The sequence below is a fragment of the Physcomitrium patens genome, chromosome 7, assembly GCF_059467195.1.
Source record: "Physcomitrium patens ecotype Gransden chromosome 7, ASM5946719v1, whole genome shotgun sequence".
Taxonomy (NCBI): Eukaryota; Viridiplantae; Streptophyta; class Bryopsida; order Funariales; family Funariaceae; genus Physcomitrium; species Physcomitrium patens.
Genome location: NC_143416.1, coordinates 3,758,595 through 3,779,478, shown reverse-complemented (window position 1 = coordinate 3,779,478; position 20,884 = coordinate 3,758,595). Strand labels below are relative to the sequence as shown.

Below are 20,884 nucleotides of genomic sequence, written 5' to 3'. Positions count from 1 at the left end.
AACATGTAAAAGCAATGGGGTCATAAATTCTCTCAAAAGACGTAAAAATTATTTTTTATTGGAAAATCTTCTTTAAAACAGCATAACAAAAACAAAGTTGAAACATAACAATGCCAAGTCTTTGTTGCACAATAACATCCAATATTGTTAAAGCCATGTGATGTGGCTCTTAGTATTAATCTTGGATGTTAAGTCTCTACTCACTTTCATCATTTATTGAGACACTTAGATGAGATGGGAATCGGTTGACAATTTTGGATAAACTCGTAAATAAATGGACACATGAAGAAATAAAATGTTCTTTAAATAGATACAAACATAATTGCAAATTGCAATTTTTTTTCATGAGCCTTGTGTTATTCATCTATTTTCTAACATAGTAAGCACTTATTTATATATGAGCAATCGAAATTTATAAATTTATAAATTTATAATAATTCCATATATATATATATATTTACATGGGTTTTATATTGCATTTTGTTTTTCATTTGGAATCACCGGGCGGGTCGGACGAGAACCGCGGGTGCACGATGGACCGGGTGAACGCCGCAGGGGTCTGAACCCGGCCCGGGAAAATGGAACGAGAACGAACTGAACTGGGGAAAGGCCCGAAGGCAAATTTAGGGCTGAGCAAACAAGGGAGGGCGGGAACGCAGAGGAGAAGGAAGAATGTCAGGCAGATGGGCACACACTTCGGCGATCTTCTTCTGCTACTTTTTCTTTGTCTTCTCCGTTTCGCTTCCTCGCCGACCTCCTCCGTCACTCGCTGTAGTCCATTCCACGTCACACACACACCCCCCCTGTCTGTCTGTCTGTTTGCGGATCCCCATCCCCATCCCCCCTCCCTCCCTTTTCAGTTGCCCAACTCCTTGTCGCTCTCTCGTGTTCGATTTCGTTCTTCTGAGGAGGAGCGGAAAAGAGCCAGGGAGCCCATGGTACCGTCTCTCCTTTGTCTTAATACACCCGTTGGTGCTTTTCACCTCGGTTGGGGCCCTCACATCATGTGGTGTTATGATCTTTGGTTCAGGTCGCATTAGCTGCCTAGATTTGCGCTGGGTCGGAACTGCGGTTGATGATGCTACTTCTTGCTCTCTGCTTGTCAGAAGGGGCTGCGAAGTAATTGCAGCGCGCTCGGGTTCGAGTTCACTTCTTAGGGTTTTCTCTGGCAAGGGCTCTTTCTTAAGTCTCTGTAGTGGCGATGCTGGTCTGCTTTGCAAGAGATTTGTTCTTCTTTTGTTCGATCACGAGCTTCTGCCGGTTGTATCGTTGTAGTGACCTGTACTGGTTGTTATATATGGATGTTATGACTCTGGTCTGCCCACGCGATGATCAAGGTTTCGTCTCATTTGTTTTTGCGTCACGGCTGTGATATTTTCTTGGCAGAAGAGGGGGATTTTTTTTGGTGCTGTTCGGTAATATGGTGTAGTAACGTCAATCTTACGAATCCGGTTTTTTGGAACTGTAATGTAGGAAGCGTGGAATTAGTGCAGGGCCGCCTCATTGAATTTTATCAATCACACGTCTGTTCCACGGAAGTGCATGGAGGCAGGGGTAATGTTGGATGACCTGTCTTTAATGTGGGAGAGTCTGACCTTCCGGCATGCGTGGAGGTGATTGGCAGCTCCACAGTGGTGGTATGTCGAAGACTGCTTCATATTTTGTTACATGAGACATGTACTGTTTTGGTTCATACGAGGAGAATGGATGCGTGGTGATTAAAATGTCATTATCGTGCTTCTTTGTAGGGTTTTTGCATTCCTGGGCTCCTTCTAGATTACTCAAATGCGTATGTCATGGAACGACTTCAGAGCTACCTCTGTGAAGATTCGCTTCTTCGTCTGGAGTATTTGCATTAGTTGATATGGGTCCGGGGTCGTAGAAGTTGATTTGCACTCGCTTTAATGAGATGAATTCGTAGACTACTGAAAGGAAGCCTTGTGCTCTATTATAAGGTTATCAAATATGCCCCTAAAAGCAGCTGAGTGTGTGTCTCTTACATGACCTTGTAGGTGTAGATTCCAAGGTTATCCATAGTTTTGTCGTTCAGTCGAATTTTTAGGTTCGTTTAATGTCATGCTGTCAAGAATCATGTAGTATCCCTCCAGTCTGTCGATTTGTTCACTGCCTTCAAATTTCTAAGCTCAGCGATAGTTTATCTCCATTCTCGGTTTTACTGTTTTTGTGTCTCTGGACCCTACCTTTTTTGATTTTTGTGTGCCGTACAACGTTATAACCAGGCTCTGAAGTTTGCCGAATGTTGGTGCTTTGATGTGGGATTGCGGGAAGGCAGCAGCCGCTTACCATTTCAACTGCATGGATAGAAGTCGAGGCTTTGGTGGCCACCAGTTTGATGGACCAGCTCAGGTGTTTTCGCGGCCTGATTTTGTCCGCAATTGCTTCAATTGTGGGCAGCCGGGACATTTAGCTAGGGAGTGCCAAGGGAGAGGTTTTAGAGGTGTTGGGTTGCACGTCGATTACTTTGGAAGGGATGTCCAACAGCGGGCTTGGCCGTATGCTGGAATCAGGCCTGTAGCTTTGCACCCCAGGGAAGCTGCATTCTTGTTGAGCAGAGACGATGGGCCACAGGGATGGCAGCAACAGATTACAGTTGACTTTTCGGATTCTCGCACACTCGGATATGTCGGTCGGGATTCTGGTAATCAGAATATTCCCTTTCTGCCCAATAGGATGGGCGACAGACCCAGAGATAGACGTACAGGGTGGGTGGATTTCGTTGCTCCTTCAAATCCACCTCTGTATTCACGGGGTTCCGATGAGAGTCACAGAAAGTTCACGTCTAGGCGCACTACTGCGAAAGCACGGATTAGTCCTCTTAGACGAATTGCTGCAGCAAGAAAGGATTCGGAGGAGAATGATCTGTGCTTTCGGACTCTTGATAATGCCAACTCTCGTGCTTGCGAAGAGATCAAAAGAGGCTTCTCAACGGAAGCAGAAGCCACCAATTCTCATGGAGGAAAAGTTGAATTCTCTGGCATCAAACCTCAGATGGAAAGAGATAATGGCTCTGAATTTGCTTCAGAACATCCAGAATTACAGGTTGTTGTTTCAGCATGCAGTGACCTTGATGTGATGAGAGCTTCGTACGACAACGAAGCCGAACCTAGAAGTCAAGGAAGGGATTCTTTAACCCACGGATCCAATGCAGGACAGTCGTCATTTTCGAACACAGAGAAGATTGATTCTGATTTAGAGAATGGAGAATTTGTATCTGTGGGTGATGATGATGATCCAGTCTTCCAGCAATCTTTTGCGGAGCTTAGTAGTCGTGGAAGTCATGAAAAAAATGCTGCAATAAAGGTTATGCACTATTCTGACCTGGAAAGTGTCATGGTGAAATCTGGAGTTGATAATGACCGAGATGTACGGTCATGCCCAGGCAATCCTCCCAGTTTGAGGATCGATACTGCTATGAAAGAATTAGAGGCAATTGATTCCTTGAAAAGGAGATCTAACGGAAATGGTAGAGACGGTGCTGAGTTCTTACCAGCTCGAAAGAGTATGCATCAGTCTAGACATGGAGGAGTATGCCACGGTGTCTCGCAGAGTAACAGTAGCCCTGCAGGTATTGTGGATAGTATCAAGGTCAGAAATCTGGATGGTGAGGTAGATTATTGCAATGATTTTAGTGTGGATCCTTCTGCCTCGAGTGATATTTTCAAGAGGCGCAGTGACTGTAACGTATCGGAAGTGGAATTCAAGTCTAGCGACACAAATCTGAACGTCCATTGCAATGATTTCGGCTCAACTTTGTCTGCCTGCATGGATAGGGAGTTGCAGCGTCCCTCTAATGGAGATGATTCTTCTGGGTCCGGTCGTGACCTGAATATGAGCTCCGGGTGGACTGGACATCACTCAAATTACTGGAATAATTCGCACAATTCAAATGAATGCGTAGACACTGGAAAGTATGATTCAGGTGGATTCGCAGGATTGCCACGTAATGCCAACACCAGTTTGTTTCCAAGACGTTCAGTGTTGCCTGAATTAACAGAACGGCAATTCCCTTCTGTGCAAACGATGGAGAACGGTGATATGAAGGAGTATTCACCAGCAGAACAAAAGGTGTGTGTGCACATGAAACTCGTACCAAGAGCACGGTCTCAGCAACAGTGTACGGCATGTCAAGCTGAGGTTGGCATAACGTTGATAAATGAAAGTGAAAGATTTAACTCAAATAATGCCGGCAAGGTAGATGTATGCATGAAAGGGGATTTGACTCCTACTGGTGATAAAGGCACTTTGAAAGCAGTGACAGGAATAAATTTAGAAACAGGCGTATGTGTGGAACAGTATAACATCGATGCAAGAGTGGAGAAGCTGATGCTGAATTTTCCTCTAGTTCAAGGAAGAGAACAAGAAAGCGTTGCAGGTATGGCTTTAAAACAGTGGTGGACAAGTTTTTCCATGTTTTGGAGTTTGTCCACTAAACGATGAAGGCATTAGGGGTGTTGTCTCTGTCAGGTCCCTTGAGTTCAACGAAGGAATAAACTGTCTTAGGCAGCTTATATTATTGGTGGCCAAAATTTTGGCTCACTAGGGAAATCGGGAAGAGATTCTAATTAGAGCGCTACCGATTCTTTATCAATCTAATTGATCGGATTCCTTGTTTTAAGTACTGCTTTTTTCGGGTAAAACTTTGTAGTATTTTGAGGTGGATTTTTATTTTTATTTTTTATTTCTTTCTTTCCTTCAAGACAATGAAGCCTTTTATCTGACTGCTTTGATCGTCATCTTAGCTTTTTCTAAGCAGTAAGCTATTCCTATGGTCTCAACCCTGTTTTCTTACGTTCAAATACCCCAGCTAAGGTTATTCGGAGTATCTATAAATCAGAGGTCGATTGTTGTCGCAGATGCTCTGATGGCTGCATCACAGCGAATTACTGAGGATGACTACGAGTGCGGGAGTGAAGGTAGGTAGAGTCGAAGTTGTTGGGTGTAACGGTGAACTGGCCGCGTTTCTTTCAGCCAGCTCATCTTGGGCTGGTATCACACGTTTTAGAGGGAAATTAGTGTGAATTGTACTTGTCATTTGCTCGATTTATCTTATTTTATGGTATGGATCGGTTCTCAGATTGAATAAGTGTTTAACCTGTAGGCTCAAAGTCATGCATTTTGAATGCTTTTACGTACTTTTAAGAACCGAATTTGATGTTTATGCAAAGCAATACGGGATGTGCAATTTAGGAATCGACTCTTCTTCTCGCAATCGAGATTTCCCAACTAGTCTTGTTTTCTCTGCACTATTATAGTATAACCATATATTCTACATTGTGGGCTTATTATAATGAAGAATATGACAGAAGGCGTTTCAAATACATTTGCAGGACTTTCGACTGTTCCAGTTTTAATCTCGGGGACTCGAAACGTGGCTATTCGAACCAATATACCTGCAGAGAGTCTGGCTGCTAAAATTACTGTGCATCCTAATACCAAGTCCCCTGGGAAAGCCAAGCTGCCCTTACATGCAAGCAACACGATTTGCTGGAAGTTTCCGACAGCAGGGGGGGATTGGAGACTTACTCAGATAGAGAAGGCTGCAATTGTAGGATTCTCAGGAGGCAAAGGTGTAAGTCTTAGAAAGGAGGTCATAAATATGGGTGTTAGCATTTGCGAACTTGGTAACTGTGAAGTATTGGATCCTCGGAGTCTGACACATAGAGTCATGGTTTCGCAGCACAGAAAATTGGAGGTTCCTGCTTGGGCCTGTGCTGCTGCTTTCAAGGTAGAGAATTCCGTTGATAGTCAGTCCTTGCATTATCCTCGCCTGACTGAAGCAACAACCATTAAGAATGGGTTTCTACCTCATGTAGATAGCCCCTGCGAAGGCATTTCTACCAAAGTCATCTCAGCTACTCTTAAATCCTCAAAAAATTCAAGTGCTGGAGTAAAAATAAAAAATGAGTCGTCCGCAACTCGTGGAAAAGAGCTTGGTCATGGTACAAATGCTTCGCGTAAGTCTGGGCATACCCGTGTTTCACGAAGGAAATACGAAACGACAAATCATAATACTGCCAGTGTCACAGCTCAAGTTGTCCTTGCGGGATCTACAGCCTCACTCAACGGAGCATCTGATTTCAACCCCCAAAATAATGGTTATAATCCTGTGGGATTAACATATTCTTTTGCACAGCCGGATCAACAGCCGGATCAACAGCCTGCTGGTGATCTTCAGGATATATGCTCGTTCAGTGGCAAAGGTCCTGCTGTTTTATCTAAATGCAGCAAGAATCTTGTTTCTGTAGCCTTTAGAAGGCACGAGTTGCAGCTGGAAAGTGGAGTATGGCATTACTTGGATGCGGCAGGCCATGAGAGGGGCCCATTTACCTTGTCTGCTTTAAAGGGTATTGTTGCAGAGGGAGGGCTGCCTGCCGGAGCAAGTGTTTTAAGAAAAAGAGATAATCTATGGGTTCCGGTCTCTCATCTTGTGCAATATTATGATGCACATTCTCCAGCTTTTTTGTCAAAACTACAGCCTGATTATCTTGAGAGGAGCGCAAATCTGGTGAGGTCTGCCGCTTCCACTGTAGCGTCCACCGTTCAGGACCCTGCACATCCTGCTAATCTTGCTCTGAAGGGGTTAGATGTTCATAGTGTTAGTTCCTCGACGTTTCATAATGAGCTTCCACAGTTTCTTGGGTACACAAATGGGAAATTACATGAATATGTCATGAAATCTTTCAGAGGCAGTTTCGCAGGTTTCTTTAATGATGCCTTAGATGTATGGTCCAGTTCAAAACGTTCTGTTGCACTGTCGGACGTCCCCTCGCTTGGTATAGCTTCGGAAGAAGAACCTTTGTGCTCAGGTATGTGCTAATAAAGGACTTCTTCATGGATTGGCTGAAAGACAGACTTTGTATGTTATTTAGAAGTAACAATTCAGTTGTTCTTAACAGCTTCATTCTTTTTTGGAGTGTTGATTAGATATAAAGGACCGCGTTGAGTATCTTACAGCTGCTCTTGTTTTCTCACAGAAACGATCTCGTCGAATGTGGATGGCAGCCTATTTGTGGAACAGAACTCCTGGAGTGAAGGTGGACGTTCTGTCGAAGATTTACTACTCTACAGGAGAAGTTTACTCCATACCTCTGTGGTTGAGTTGGATGGAAGCAACAGCAGCACAGCGTCACAAGTGGGTGTTCATGTAACAATAGCAACATCTACAGGAAAGAATGCACGGGAAGTTTCTTCCGATCAAGAAACATCTGAAACGGGTGCAGTGCATGAAAATCTTTCAAACTTGGATGCAGGAGGAAGCTCATCACAAATTGGATGGGCATGGTTACCGACTAGAATACTGACAAAAGTTTTGCGGTTGCTGCGAGGCGATCCCAAGTCTCTCGTTGCAGCTATGGGCACTTGTCAGTCATGGAAGGATTGTGCGCAAGACATCAAAGTGTCAACCAAGCATGTTGACCTGTCCGGTCTAGGATTGCGTTGTACTGATGCAGTTCTTGGTGGATTGTTGGTACGTCCTTTATCGAAGAATTTTTTGAGTTTTAGTGCTATATTTGTTGCTAATTCATTTAAAACTGTGATCGAAAGTAATTAATATCACTTGCGCATCTTGCCATTTCCATCTTGTTCATATTAGTTTGTGAAGTACATGGACATCGCAATAATAAAATTGTGTGGCTTCTGGTGTTAACTTGGACAAGATACTCAACATTTGCTTGCATCATATGTGGTGTTCTTATTTGTGTCACCATATGCATTCCTTATTCTTTTGAGAAGGGTATTTGTGAGTTATGAGTGGGAATGGGTTGTTTCACTTGCAGGCAATTAATGGTAGCAATTAGTGACCAAGGCACGTTTTTGTGACAGGGTTTTGGTGGTGGACAATTAAAGCATATAACATTGGACCATTGCTTGAATGTGAGCTCTAAAGGACTTGAGCGTTTGCTGAAGTCTTATCCTTCAATTCGTGAGGTTGGAATTTGCGGTTGTGCGCGTCTGATTGAGTTGGTTGAACTTTATCCCCAAGTAAGATGGGTTGGAAATCCATTTGCAGTTGCTCATGGTATCGATACTCAACGGCACGGTTTGAGGTATAATAAGTTGAGTTCAAAGAGCAGTGGTGGTAAGCGTGAATATGGAGATGATGTCAACAGTGGCGGTTCCCTAGATGAAACTAGGTATCGCGATAAAAGTACAGAGAAAAGCGAAAGTCCTGGAACAATTCGCAGGGTCGTGAACTCTCTTGATCCGCTGGGTAAGGATGTACATGCATCGCAAATGGGATATCCTTGTAGAGATTTCAAGCGACTTAAAGAAAATTCTATGAGTGGAACACGCAATGGCTTTTGTACTAGTGCAGGCAAACACGGTATAAGCAAGCGGAAGCTGAACAGCAAATCAACTATCAAATCGCAATCCAGTGTTCGCGGTTCTTTGAAGGGCACCCCAGTTTCTAGTGAAAAAGCCGACAACGTTGCGAAGGAAGTGTCATGGAATGTCAAGGATGCGGAGAAAAATCCTGAGAAGGCAATGGCTAGGGCTCTTAGAGTTGTCATGGAAGCTGACTCAGAACACCTTTTTCATCGCATGGTAATTCAAATTTCGTGCTTTTATTTCCTGTAGCTTTCTATATTTTTGGCAATATCATGTTGGATGCTTTTTGTATCGACATAGATGATAGGCTGCTCTGCAAAGGTCCTGTGTACGTGGTTTACAGGGCATGTATTCTTAAGTCAACGTGGAAATCGTAGTGACCTATTTTGGGAGTAACTTGATTGTATTGAACCGCTGTAAGCTTCTGAGAAAGTCTGTGCATAGACCGGATGCTATGGATGTCTGTAATTATACTTGCATATTTGTTAAGTGTAAAACCTCCTGAATGTCTAAATTTTCAAATAGTCTTGGAATGATTTCAAGGTGTTTCCTGCTTTGTGTACAATTGACAATTATTTTGATTTTTAGGCAAACGAGCAAGTGTCGGAAGGGAGAGGAGCCCCTACCAAGTCAGGGCAAGTGGACTTTTGTACTGTACAGAAAAAGCTGAAGTTGGGTCATTATGGGGGAAGAGATGGAGTAAAATTATTTAAGGAAGATCTTCTCCAACCTCTTCGTAATGCCTTCAGGTTTTACAACTTTCTGACGCCCTGAAATTTAATTGCGTGTTACAGCATTTGTTTATCCAAGCTAATTTGTCGTGTGGATTTGTTACAAAATTATATTTCAATTGCTGACTTCGGTAGGGTGAAGATAGCATGGTGATTTATTGGTACTTAATCTATAGGGTTATAATTTATGCATTGTTTTAACGTTTGTGTAGATTGGAACACGACTCTGTGATTTACAAGACAGCAGGAAGACTGTTCAAGGTTGCCCACCAAGTGGGACAGCATCTGTTTAACTTACTCTCAAAACCTCAAATCAGAGAACTTGCTGACGGTCAAAGTAAGGCTCTTAGTAGTTGTGTAACTTCGGCTCGAACTCTTTTAAAATCTAAAGAGTCGAAGGATCTTGCCACTGAGAAACAGCGTGGTCCTAAGCGATCTTGGGATTCAGAAACAGGGGCCCGCTCTGTCAAGAGAAAGGTACTTAACTATATGAATAGCAGATCCGATGGAGACGTGCTCAGTAGGGACTCTGATTTACAAGGTTCAATCGACAGAGATGAAAGAGAATCACGCAGAGATCGAATGAGAAGAAGTCAGTGGGCTGAATCAGAAGCTGGAAGTTCTGACGAAGAGGACATGGATGAAGCTTTATATGATGAGGACACGGAGACATCAGGGTGCATACCTGAAGATCATTTGTGTCTTATCATTTTTATTAGAGTTTTTTGAAGCGCTTATGAGTAGTATTATCACTTTTTGATGTTCCAGTTATTTGATGTTGTGTCTCTTTTTGTCTTATTAACTTCTAGAATCGCTACTCAATTATTGGAGTAATCTGTTTAACTTTATGGCTTTTTATTTATTTTGAAATGTTGGAATGTTATAGATCGGATGTTGCCAGCAAATCCGGAATAGCAGATGAGCTCGTATACGACTACAGAGATGCCTCAGATAGTGATAATATATATTCCGGTTTTGGTGAAGGAAGCAGTCGAGATTGGTGGGGGGCTAGAATGACCAAAGCAGCGATGGTGCCTCCTTTAACACGGAAGTATGAAGTGATTGAGGAGTATCGGATTGTTGACGATTTTGAGAGGGTGGCTTCTAAGATGAAGGTAGTATTTCAAGATATTTTTCAAACTTCGTCATACACTTTTATGCTATGTCTGGTTTTTTCTCTCTGATTATTTTGCATGAATTTAGATGTTTTCTTTCTACTGAGGACACTAATTATAAGGTAGAGTATATTATTGCGAAACTAAAAATAGCTTCAAGAACTGCAACAATTTGTGTTCGCCTTGAAAATTCTATCAACCTCCGAACTTCTGTCTGGTTTCTTCTTGGTGCTCGTAGTAACTTTGCTTGACGGCACATGACTTTCTAGTGAATATAATTGTACATTCCCGTTCAAGTTATTTGTAATCAAGCAGAGGCACTGTGAAGTGACAAGTGTGAATTTTTGGCGGAAGGTGATACTGCCAGATGACTATGAAGAGAAGTTATGGGCGGCTAAAAAGGTTGGAGATCGGTATGCCCACTTAGATGTTCCGGAACTGAAAGAGTGTAGGCCTCGAAAGCGGTTGGGTAAAGAAGTTTTGGAACAAGAGGTTTATGGGATCGATCCTTACACGTACAATTTGTTGCTCAATACCATGCCAGCTGACACAGAATTATTCACTGAAAAACAAAAACAGCTTTTCATCGAAGAGGTTAGTAATCTGTTTCTGACATCCTCTGCTACTTTCACTTGTTTCCATAAAAGGATGATTATGTTCAATTCAAGCATACCCCACGTAAATATGGTTCATCCCACAGATTGCTCAGGTGATTTTTTTTATCATTACGGTTGGCCACAGGGACCCTTTACCTTGTAAAAGAAGTTTATGGCTTATTTAAAGTCACAAACGTCACGTCGTGGGCTTTCTTTCTCTTTCCTACCAGAGTTTTTGCCTTTGGACAATGTAACAGGTTGCGGATATGTCGTCTCCCAACCGTACACGCAAACTTTTGGGTGAAAGGCAGTTTGTCGTATTTTTAGTATGTACTGCGATCCATTGAATCATGCCTCGAATGCTCAGTTTCACTGCACATACTAATCTTTAATGTTTACTTGAAATGTTGCAGAAGTTGTTACGGGCTTTAAATCGAGAAGTGAGTTCTTTTACAGGGAGTGGGAAAGCTCCAATGGAGTATTCTCTCGAAAAAGTCATCGCACACATTTGTGGTGATGCGCATGCAGATCAGCCTCTGCAAGTATTTTGCAGAAGTTTGTTGAAGAACATGCAACGCCATCTCAATGACAAGTATGTAGCTTACAGAAAGGTACACTATTTGACTATCCGGCTATTTGTTCATGGTTTTGCTCGTCTTTGTGCTCATGGTCGTAGATCTTCAGCTGAGGTTTTTTAATCATTCTATAGCGGCTGATTATCTGACGATTTCTTTGTGGTGAACAGGGCCTTGGTGTTGTGTGTAATAAACCAGAAGGGTTTGACGACGGCGACTTTGTGGTAGAGTTCTTTGGAGAGGTATTTGTAACTGGACGTACTTTGTGTATGCTTGGTTTTTCGAATGGATTCTATCAAATTTATTGAAATGAGTGTCGACAGTTGATTGCTTTTTCCTAAATGACTACTAAGATACGGTTGCAATTTTATCGATAGCCCAGAGTCTAAGCTCAGAGATTTCATGAAATGCTTGATGTCTCAAACATCCTTTTCTTAATTGCCTATTCTAGTTGGTTATTCCTGAAAGCATTTATGTACTTATTAATAGAGTCTTTAGTCAATATTGGACACTATTTGCTATGAAATGTACGCAAGTGTATGTTAATGATGTGGTAACGTGTGAAGGTGTATCCACCTTGGAGATGGTATGAGAAGCAAGATGGAATCAGAGCTTTACAAAAGAAAGAGAAGGAGCCAGCACCAGAATTTTATAATATAGTGTTTGAGCGACCTAAGGTATGCTGTGAATATGCATGTTTTATGTCAATTATGTAATTAGTGAACTCTTGTACCGTTTCATATGAGCTGCCCTATTGTTTGAGACTTGGTCTGACGTGCTAGCTGTTAATGCAGGGTGATTCATGGGGTTATGACGTATTGGTGGTTGATGCAATGCATAAAGCCAATTTCGCAAGTCGACTATGTCACTCGTGTCGACCCAATTGTGAGGCTAAGTGAGTACTAAATAATTGGTTCCAACGATTTTATCTTTTTCTTTAAATTGATTATCTTTTAACCTGACGCATCTGACATGCTGTGCATGTGTCTTTATTGTAATTGAGGTTGCTTTCTTGCATGAGTGTTCATTATACCTGGGTATTTCTTGCAAGATTTTCCAAACTGCAAATGGAACAATGCTGCTCATCAGCTTTTTGCATTGGCTAGAAATAACTTCACATCCTGGTGTCTTCTGGGGCAGGGTCACAGCTGTAAATGGCAAGTATATGATAGGTGTTTATACACTCCGCAAGATTGAGTTTGGAGAGGAGCTTACCTTCGATTATTGTTGTGTCACTGAGGTATGTGTCTTGCATGAGATGTGGTTCGTTTCAGGCGTATCGTTTGTAGTATTTATCAGCCTTATGCTTCACCTGTGACTAAAAGGTAGCATGCAGAATGCACCTGCTAATGTTTTGTCTTCCTATCTGTGCTGATATATAATTTTTGCATTGTGTAGAGCAAGGAGGAGCATGATTCTTCTGTCTGCCTCTGTGGAAGTCAAGGTTGCAAGGGCAGCTACTTATGCTATACAGGACCTGGAGCCTATGATGAGGTTAGTCCCACAAAGAAGATATATTGAAATAAATGATACCTTGAGTTGGACGCAATAGCAATTTGCATCCATTTCAGTGCTACTATACCATTTTGTCATCTTTCTATTTTGTTTCTTTTGATTCTCTTGCTTTTATTTGATTTGAAATGACTGTGAACTTGTTTGTTTTATCTTGTTTAATTGTTATTTTCAAATGTGTACACCTAATGTGGAAGTATTTAAGTGCGGAGTAGCTTATGGGTATTTACTTCAATCATTTGACATATTTCAATGTGTAGGTCCTGAAGGAGTGCCATGGCATCCTCGACCGTCACAATCTTTTGCTGCAAGCCTGCACAAGTGGGGCAGTGACTTTCAGAGAGCAAGAAGATCTAAAGCAGGCTGGTCTGGGACCATGTTTGCTGGATGGACTACCACAATGGGTCATCAAATATGCTGCTGGAATTGTATGTGACTTTGTGATCCTTCTTTTAATCACCTTTTAAGTCATTTATATCTATGGAGATAAGATGATATTTTATTTTAACCTAGCCAGTTGGCTCAAGACAATCCAAATTTACAATCAACAATTCACAAGTAAAAACGTTACTTCCCACCAGATCCTTACCACCAGATCCTGGTTCGTGAAAATAATTTTAATTAGATTACTGTAATTGTGGATCTCGCTTGAGATTTTTTCAGCTTGTGAATGGACTGTTCTATTTTTAGGATAAGTGGAATTTATGTCTCGAATGCTATTTTGCAGGTTTCGTATCTAAATTTTGAACGGCAACGACTTCCCGATGAACTCATGAAAGCTGAGATGCTGAAACATACTGGAATCGACCTCGATAGACAGGACGTAGAAGTTCAGGTTATTTACTAATCAGTATCTTTGGTTCTTTGTAGTATTCTATTGCAGGCACATGCAGCTTTGTTGTCTGAGGGAATTCCCTTAGAGACTTGGATGGTTCCATGCGTTGTTATCTTAATCGCTTAATTTTTGTGTTTATGTGGTCTGTGGTTTCTTGAAGACTGAGGGAGTTTATAACCAGCGCCTTCAGAATCTTGCCATCACCTTGGATAAGGTTAGCTTTTACCTAAAGGTTTCGCTTCTGGATTTACTATCAGTTGACAAATGGTTGGAAGTACATGTTCATGTTTACATTGAACACTTCTGTATATTGTAGGGTTGGATCTTGCTCCTTTTGTACAAGCAATGTGATTATTTCGACGTGTCCAATGGCCATTTGTTACCTTGAATTGAGATCTCTGTTCTTCAGTTGAGAGTGATTAGTTGGATATGACAGTGGTTACTAAAGAAGAAAACACGCTTGATTTTATGTTTATTCTATTCTAGGTGATGCCACCTCCTACAATATCCTTATGTACGGGTATTGTAGGAGTTGCTGAAATTTTGAGTCCTCTCTTTCTTCAGGTTCGTCATGTCTTGACTAAGCTGTATGGTGAGGAGGCCAGCAAAGCATCTCCGCCTTTACGAATGCTTGAACCCCATGAGTTGGTGGATTACATATGGACGGGGAAGGATTCAGTCGTTGGAGAACTTCTTCAATGCATGGCTGTCCACTCTCCGGAAGGTTTGGCAGATTTGACTAGACAAATTCAAGATCACAACCCACCTCCAGGAGGCGACATAGAGGAAAATCTTCGGAGATCCTTACTCTGGTAGCAAACCCACCTCTGTTTAACTTCACTGTGTGTTTTTATTCTTATTGAACAAAAAGTATAGTGCATGAATTGTTTGACTTAAGACCTGTTCATGAAACCAGGTTGAGGGACACGCTTCGCAAAGTTCCAGCAACTTGTATGGGTCGTCATGATGCAGCTGCTGACTTGATACATCTCTACGCATATACTAAACACTTCTTCACGAACAACGTGAGTTTCTTTCTTCACAGCGCTTACAGAACATTCTTGATAAAATACAGAATTTTGAGCGGTGATACGATTCTCAAGGATGTAAATTGAGGTAGCATTAGATATATAAGATTTAGTAAATAATTACTGATATGTTGTTTACTGCTCAACAGGACTATGGGTTGGTCGATTCCCCACCTATATTAATATATGCATGTGATTTGGGTCCTAAACATTCGGGAGCTGGACCGTACATGTGGCGCAAAAGTTACAGCAAGAACTATGTATGGGGCCAGTTGATTTCATGGTTTCGACAAACTTCAGTGGATCCTGGAGCGAGCTTGGTTCAGGACCGCCGGGGGTGCCTCATGCTTCCAGATATTTCGTCCTGCTACGCAAGAACCATCCAACACGACTTTCGTTGTGGATACAGTGACAAAGACCGCAAAAAGATGATTATGCACATGGTAAAATCGAGATTTTTGTCATTTCATCGTCTTTAGGTTAAGCAAGTTTTTAGCAAGTACTTATTAGCAAGTACTTGTTATTATATAATAAGTACTTATTATATGTTCCCTTTGCTGCGTTGAATTCTACTTGTTCTTCTTTCTTATTAATATTCAGCTGTACTAGTCACATTTTGCAAAATCATGAAAATTTTCAGCATCATTTCTGTACTAAGAGTAGTCACTGTGCGTATGCAGGAGACCTATCCGCAGAAGAAGTGGACCCGGAAACTTACTCCAGAATTATGGAACTTCAAGAGTGACAGAGGGTTGTTTGGCAGTCCGATGTTGGATGCGGCTGTTGCTAAAACCAAGCTAAATAAAGAGTGCATGCAGTGGCTGAAGACTCGAGATACTGTTTTTCATGGTCCTTGGGATGAGGATTAGTATTGTGCATACCTTGTCTCTGCGGTTATAGCAGAGTTGGAGAATTTCTCGTTTGAGTGACATCTTCCGACAACAGGCCATGATTCAGTTGGGCTCTGGTCTAGTCACAAGTTGTTTGGTGACTCGTCAGGAAAGCATTGCAGTCTACTGATCCAATTCGTTACATCTTGTACAGCTGATTTTTCCAATAGTGGCTAGTTATCGGAATTATTGCTGTTAATCAGCCTTGTATGATTTAAGGTCCCAAATTGGTTTTCTGTACCATTTTAGTGAGTAGCGAATTGCCCCAATGGGTTCAATTTCAGTTTTTGGTCTCTTAAGGAACTTACGTCAGGATGCGGGATGGTAACATGCTGTTGATTCTCATACCTTTTGAATGAACATATTTATTTGGGCACCTGCATCGGTAGACTTTTGGGCAAGATAGTATAGACCAAGGTGGTGGAACTGGGAGCTGTAGAGCGAGTGGGACATTCTAGATTAAAATAGTGGCTGGGGATCGTGCCACATACTTGGCATGTTATAATCCTCCTTTGAACAAGTGATCTTGTTGGTTTCTTGTAGATTTGGGTAAAACATTCAGTGAATTCACTATTTTAAGTATCAAGATTTGGTCTTCAAACAAGTGATATTCCCTAGACATGATTCTGGCCCCATAACAAAGTTCGTATTGAAGTTTAAGGCGAAAGCATGTTTCTATCTGATTCAACCTATCTGATGACAACTCTAATTGCTTTCTATATTTCGTTGTATCCATCCCAGATACACTAATTAAATCTTAGGAAAACGATTTTTATAAACTGCCTTGATGATGAATTGTATTGAATTTGAATGGTTTGTTGAAACATTCAACTTTGCATGTGGAAAAAATAGATAGTTGTCTTGTTTTATTTGGAATACAATTAAAACTGTTATAATTTGCTCAAGATGTGTACCATAGAGATTGTATTACTTTACTGCCATTTCATGAGTTGATAATTGTTGACAAAATCAATCATAAAAGAAGAATATGAATAAGAGAGGAAAAAGGAAGGAAAGTAGCCATATCAAAAAAAATATGATCATAATTGATAATATTTAGTATATAAAAATGGGTACAATCTTTCGTTATATTGAGAAGGTGTAATAAGAATGTATACAATTATTTAGCATAAAATAACAAATATTGTTGGTAACACACATATTAGTATTTGCAATTCTAACAATCAAAACAATTATAATGTTGAATAATAATAATAATAAAAAAAAACAACATGATTAATACATTTTTTTATCATTTATTTTCACTTTTCATATTCTGTAAATAGCACTTTAAAATGGTTTTCAAAAAGTAAAAGAATTCAAGTTTCCCAAAAATATATATACATCATTTGGTTTTATTAACTTAGGTTTTATTATTTGATAAATTTAAATTTTAAAATAAATATGAAATTAGACTGTCACCATTACCATCCAATAAAACATAACCACAATTATTCAAGGCACTTTGTAATTCACAGAACCAATTTTTCTGTAAATGATAATGATAATAATAATAATAATAATTCACATAACAAAATCAAAACTCCAAGCATAATTTTTTTTGTTTATTGAATTTCAACCACAATATAATCACTAGGCAAGAAGATAGAAAGCTTGATTACAATTAGAACCCAAAATGTTGAAGGTGAGTAATAATTCAATGATAATCTCAAACAAGGAAAATATTAAAAGTTGATACTAAATCGGGCATCCGTGTTAAAAGACCGCGGAAATCCATGAAAGAGAAACCTTCATTGCCCGGGTCTATTTCTAGTGTCACCTTTTGTGCCAAATCATTGAGTTCGTATTCTTCAAGTCCTTCCGAGGATGGAACATGAGGTAACATTGCTTGGTAAGGATGTGCCACAACTCCCGATGATGTTAATAGTTCAATTCCATGCATTATATCATCTACAATTCGTACACATTGCATTAAGTATGTAAAAGTATGTGGATATGTGTGGGTGAATATGTATAGATAATTTGAATCACATAATATTGTAATTATATGGTATAAGTTGAATTGTTATTTTATATAACTTCTATTGGTAACTATTGATAATTTGTTTGGAATATTATGGACTTACATCATTCTGCATGTAGATGTAATTGAATGAATTATTTTTAATTTTTTAATACAAATTTACTAAATGCATTCAAAAGAACCATGATATTTTACCCATGTTAATAATATCATCACCATCGAAATCCCACAAAGCGAAAATCCAAACAGTTTTTATTTCAGATGAGGTGTGTTTTGAAAAAACCATTATTACATTTAAAAACTTCTGGAATGTTAGTCTTCCGGAACCATCTTCACTAAACAATAAACATATTCTGGCAGCAAATGGATTTACTCTCATTTGTTCAATTTGAACAAAATCCTCAATTTCAATATAAAATAAATTTCTTTTGCACAAAGCCTTTGTTTAATTGGTTGTATTTGAATCAATCACAATTCATGTGTGTGTATATATATATACTTATATTCATTAATTTTTATGATTTAAAATGTATTGAAAATATAAACCATTTTAAGATTTTCATATTATTAATAATTGAACTATTGAATTCTATCAAGCTAAATCTGTCTGAAGCATTGTCTTACTTTTATTACTTCAAACTACACAATAATCTGGTATTCAGGAATTAGGTAAAAAATGATGTAATTCTTAGTACACTTATTCTATTTTTTGATATGTGCAAATATTTTTTGATATAAAAGGTTTCATTAAAATAAAATAAAATAAAATAATACTGTTTTAGTAGGTAGATAAAAACACATCTGCAATTCAAGTAATTAAGTGATGCATCTCCTTACAATTATCATATTGATGACTTGGAATTTTAATGAAATGATAATCACACATTTCAAAATACAAATTTTATGTTCCTATCAAAAATCATACCAAAATAATTTAAGCTCTTTCATAACACCATGTTGAAGACATAACTTACCTTAAATAATTCATAATATTCTGCTAGTTCATATGTTGCAAATATTTGTTTATAATTGGTTGGTAAAAGATCTTGAAAATATTCATCATTTTGACCAAGATTTTGAGTGTTGCCAAACATGATAATGTTTATATATTTTTTAATGTTTTCTAGAATTTTTTTCATGGCTGTAGCATGAAATTTATCAAGATGTGTAATACATGCTGTGCTATGTTATACATATATATATATATATATATATAAATATAACATTCATATTATATTTTTAGCTTTCACATTAAAAAAATGCCTCATCATTATCAACTACTTCTCTTGATGTTACATGATCTATGTTGGATGTTGAAAGAATATTGGATATGTAACAAATTTCTCAATCATATCAACAAGATGCATGATTCTTAAAAAAATTGATAACTAAACACATTCATTGACATACTTTATTGTCATTTCTTTTAATATGTTGTTTATATATATGTATATATATTCTATAACTAGTTATTTGTCTTTGTTTTGTAACTATTTGTATCATTATAATGCATTTGAGAAATATTTGGCAATTTTTTCTCATATCAAACTAGGATCTGATGCAAAGATTGTACAAATTGTACAACTTTAGTAGATAAACTTAAATCCTATGATTTACCATTAAATACCATTAAATTATTTGTAAATCAGTTCACCTAATTATATATGTAGCTTTACTTATATATATATTAAAAAAATTGAAGTTATGATTGAATCAAATCAACAAACTTCATAGTATGTTGAGACCTCTATCATGGGCACTGTTAGCAGTTCTTATGTGCAAAACACCCACAAACTAATGGTTGCAATTATTTCAAATATTATGCCAAAAATGTGAATCTACATATAAATAATGTATTGTAATGATTGACTGTCCTAAAATAGTTAGTAAGATAAACTTTCAAAACATAAAAAATGAATGGTGACCAGGCAAACCACAATGCCAATGCTGTTGTTAGTGTATAATTGCACATGTTTCCAATTGACTTACATTGACTAAACTTTACCATTGAGATTTCTGTTGGAAATCCATTCATACAACTTGCACTTGATTTGTTTTCAAAATCTCATTCCAATCACAGACACGTTTCAAACTTGTAGTTTCTAATTTAATCTATAAATGAGATTACCTTTTCACACGTACCACTATCTATACGTATACCCATTTATACACAAAAGTTCTAATTGGTTTATTGTTATTTTTCACATGCAATTAGAGTTCTGCTTTTTTAATTGATAACGAATTAAAAAGCAAGACCCTAATTTTCCCTCAATAACCCCCTTGAATGTTAAGCTGATAAAAAAAATTATATAACAAGAAAAGCATGCAGCGATGCTCGAATTTTCCTCCTCCTTCGTTTTTGTTTCGTATTTTTTATTTCTCACTTTATAAAATGAAATGGACTGATTGCACCACTACACCACTATCGCACTGCCACCGATTCTCGTCCACGACGAAGGGGACGGAATCTACCTCTACGTCGGAATTATTCGTCGTGCCCGACGAGAGAATGTTTTGGTTTTTCTACCGCCTGCGATTCTTCCTCCGTCTTTCCGACCTGGAAAGAATCGCCAACAGAAAGACAGAAAGATGGGGGAGAATGGTCGGCGACATATCTTTTTCCCTTTTCCCCCCTTCCCTTCCCCTTTTGACGTTTCCTGTAGAAAAGGCAGCCGTTCGATGGCCCGATTTTCCGCCGGCGACCCGTTCCTGGTCGAGATCGGAAGTAGGAGCCGCACCAGCAGAAGACGAAGAAGACGACGAAGACGAAGGATGCGGCGCAGAGCTGCAGGAAGGGAGGAAGGGAAAGAGAGAAACAGACACTCACTCGCAATCATTTAAGAACAACTAGAAGGGAGAGAAGAAAGAGGAACAATCTACAACACATCAATAATACAAAAGGGGAATAAAAAGGCATCGAGGGGTTAAGGTCAAAGGCGCCAAGGAGGAGGAGTATGAGGAGAAGGAGCAGCAACAGATTCCTTAAGAAAAAGGGAGGAAACGAGAGATTGAAGTGGGGGAGGAAGAGGGGGTCACTCACTCACTCACGCACTGACTTCTGACTGAATGACTGGTGGACCGACCGAACAACCGACCGACTCCACTCGGCCTCTGGTCCACTTTGCGACCCACCTACCAGCTGGAACCCCCCTGGCGCCACGGGTTGGAAGGGAGGGGGGCACGACGGGATCCGTTTTGTGGGGAACATGACTTTTTAGAGCCACGTAGGAACGGGACCTAAGATAGAAAGAAAGAGAGAGGTTGTG

General features: G+C 39.5%; 1 protein-coding gene and 1 long non-coding RNA gene across 16 annotated transcripts; one reads left to right on the top strand and one right to left on the bottom strand.

Moving 5' to 3' along the window:
* Positions 1-676: 676 nt before the first annotated feature.
* On the top strand, positions 677-16,238 carry LOC112285137 (histone-lysine N-methyltransferase ATXR3). Of its 9 annotated transcripts, none has more exons than XM_090251746.1 (25): positions 677-938; positions 1,031-1,168; positions 1,474-1,637; positions 2,294-4,393; positions 4,875-4,934; positions 5,349-6,827; positions 6,996-7,489; positions 7,846-8,568; positions 8,941-9,101; positions 9,296-9,760; positions 9,970-10,198; positions 10,553-10,792; positions 11,208-11,405; positions 11,540-11,611; positions 11,936-12,046; positions 12,164-12,264; positions 12,510-12,609; positions 12,768-12,863; positions 13,142-13,309; positions 13,609-13,716; positions 13,877-13,930; positions 14,281-14,528; positions 14,633-14,741; positions 14,894-15,187; positions 15,425-16,238. In XM_090251746.1, exons 3-25 carry the CDS (start codon positions 1,604-1,606, stop codon positions 15,611-15,613), a joined length of 7,833 nt encoding a protein of 2,610 aa, XP_090107872.1. In that variant the 5' UTR covers positions 677-938; positions 1,031-1,168; positions 1,474-1,603; the 3' UTR covers positions 15,614-16,238. The 9 variants fall into 9 exon arrangements, with proteins under 9 accessions (XP_090107872.1, XP_090107875.1, XP_024381472.1 ...); XM_090251749.1 differs by having other exon boundaries at positions 2,290-4,393; XM_024525704.3 differs by having other exon boundaries at positions 2,241-4,393.
* LOC141045597 (uncharacterized) lies at positions 16,146-19,710 on the bottom strand. Of its 7 annotated transcripts, none has more exons than XR_016504101.1 (3): positions 19,608-19,710; positions 17,814-19,173; positions 16,146-17,545 (listed from the first exon to the last, which is right to left on the bottom strand). It is a non-coding gene; the product is annotated as an uncharacterized LOC141045597 (long non-coding RNA). The 7 variants fall into 7 exon arrangements; XR_016504100.1 differs by lacking the exon at positions 19,608-19,710 and adding an exon at positions 19,364-19,579; XR_016504102.1 differs by lacking the exon at positions 19,608-19,710 and having other exon boundaries at positions 17,814-18,759; positions 19,029-19,578.
* Positions 19,711-20,884: the final 1,174 nt, after the last annotated feature.

Coding starts and splice junctions, on each gene's coding strand:
- LOC112285137 (XM_090251747.1), top strand. CDS start 1,604: ATGCGTGGAGGTGATTGGCAGCTCCACAGTGGTG. Junction 4,935..5,348: donor CTACGAGTGCGGGAGTGAAG/GTAGGTAGAGTC, acceptor ATACATTTGCAG/GACTTTCGACTGTTCCAGTT. Junction 15,188..15,424: donor AAAAGATGATTATGCACATG/GTAAAATCGAGA, acceptor GTGCGTATGCAG/GAGACCTATCCGCAGAAGAA.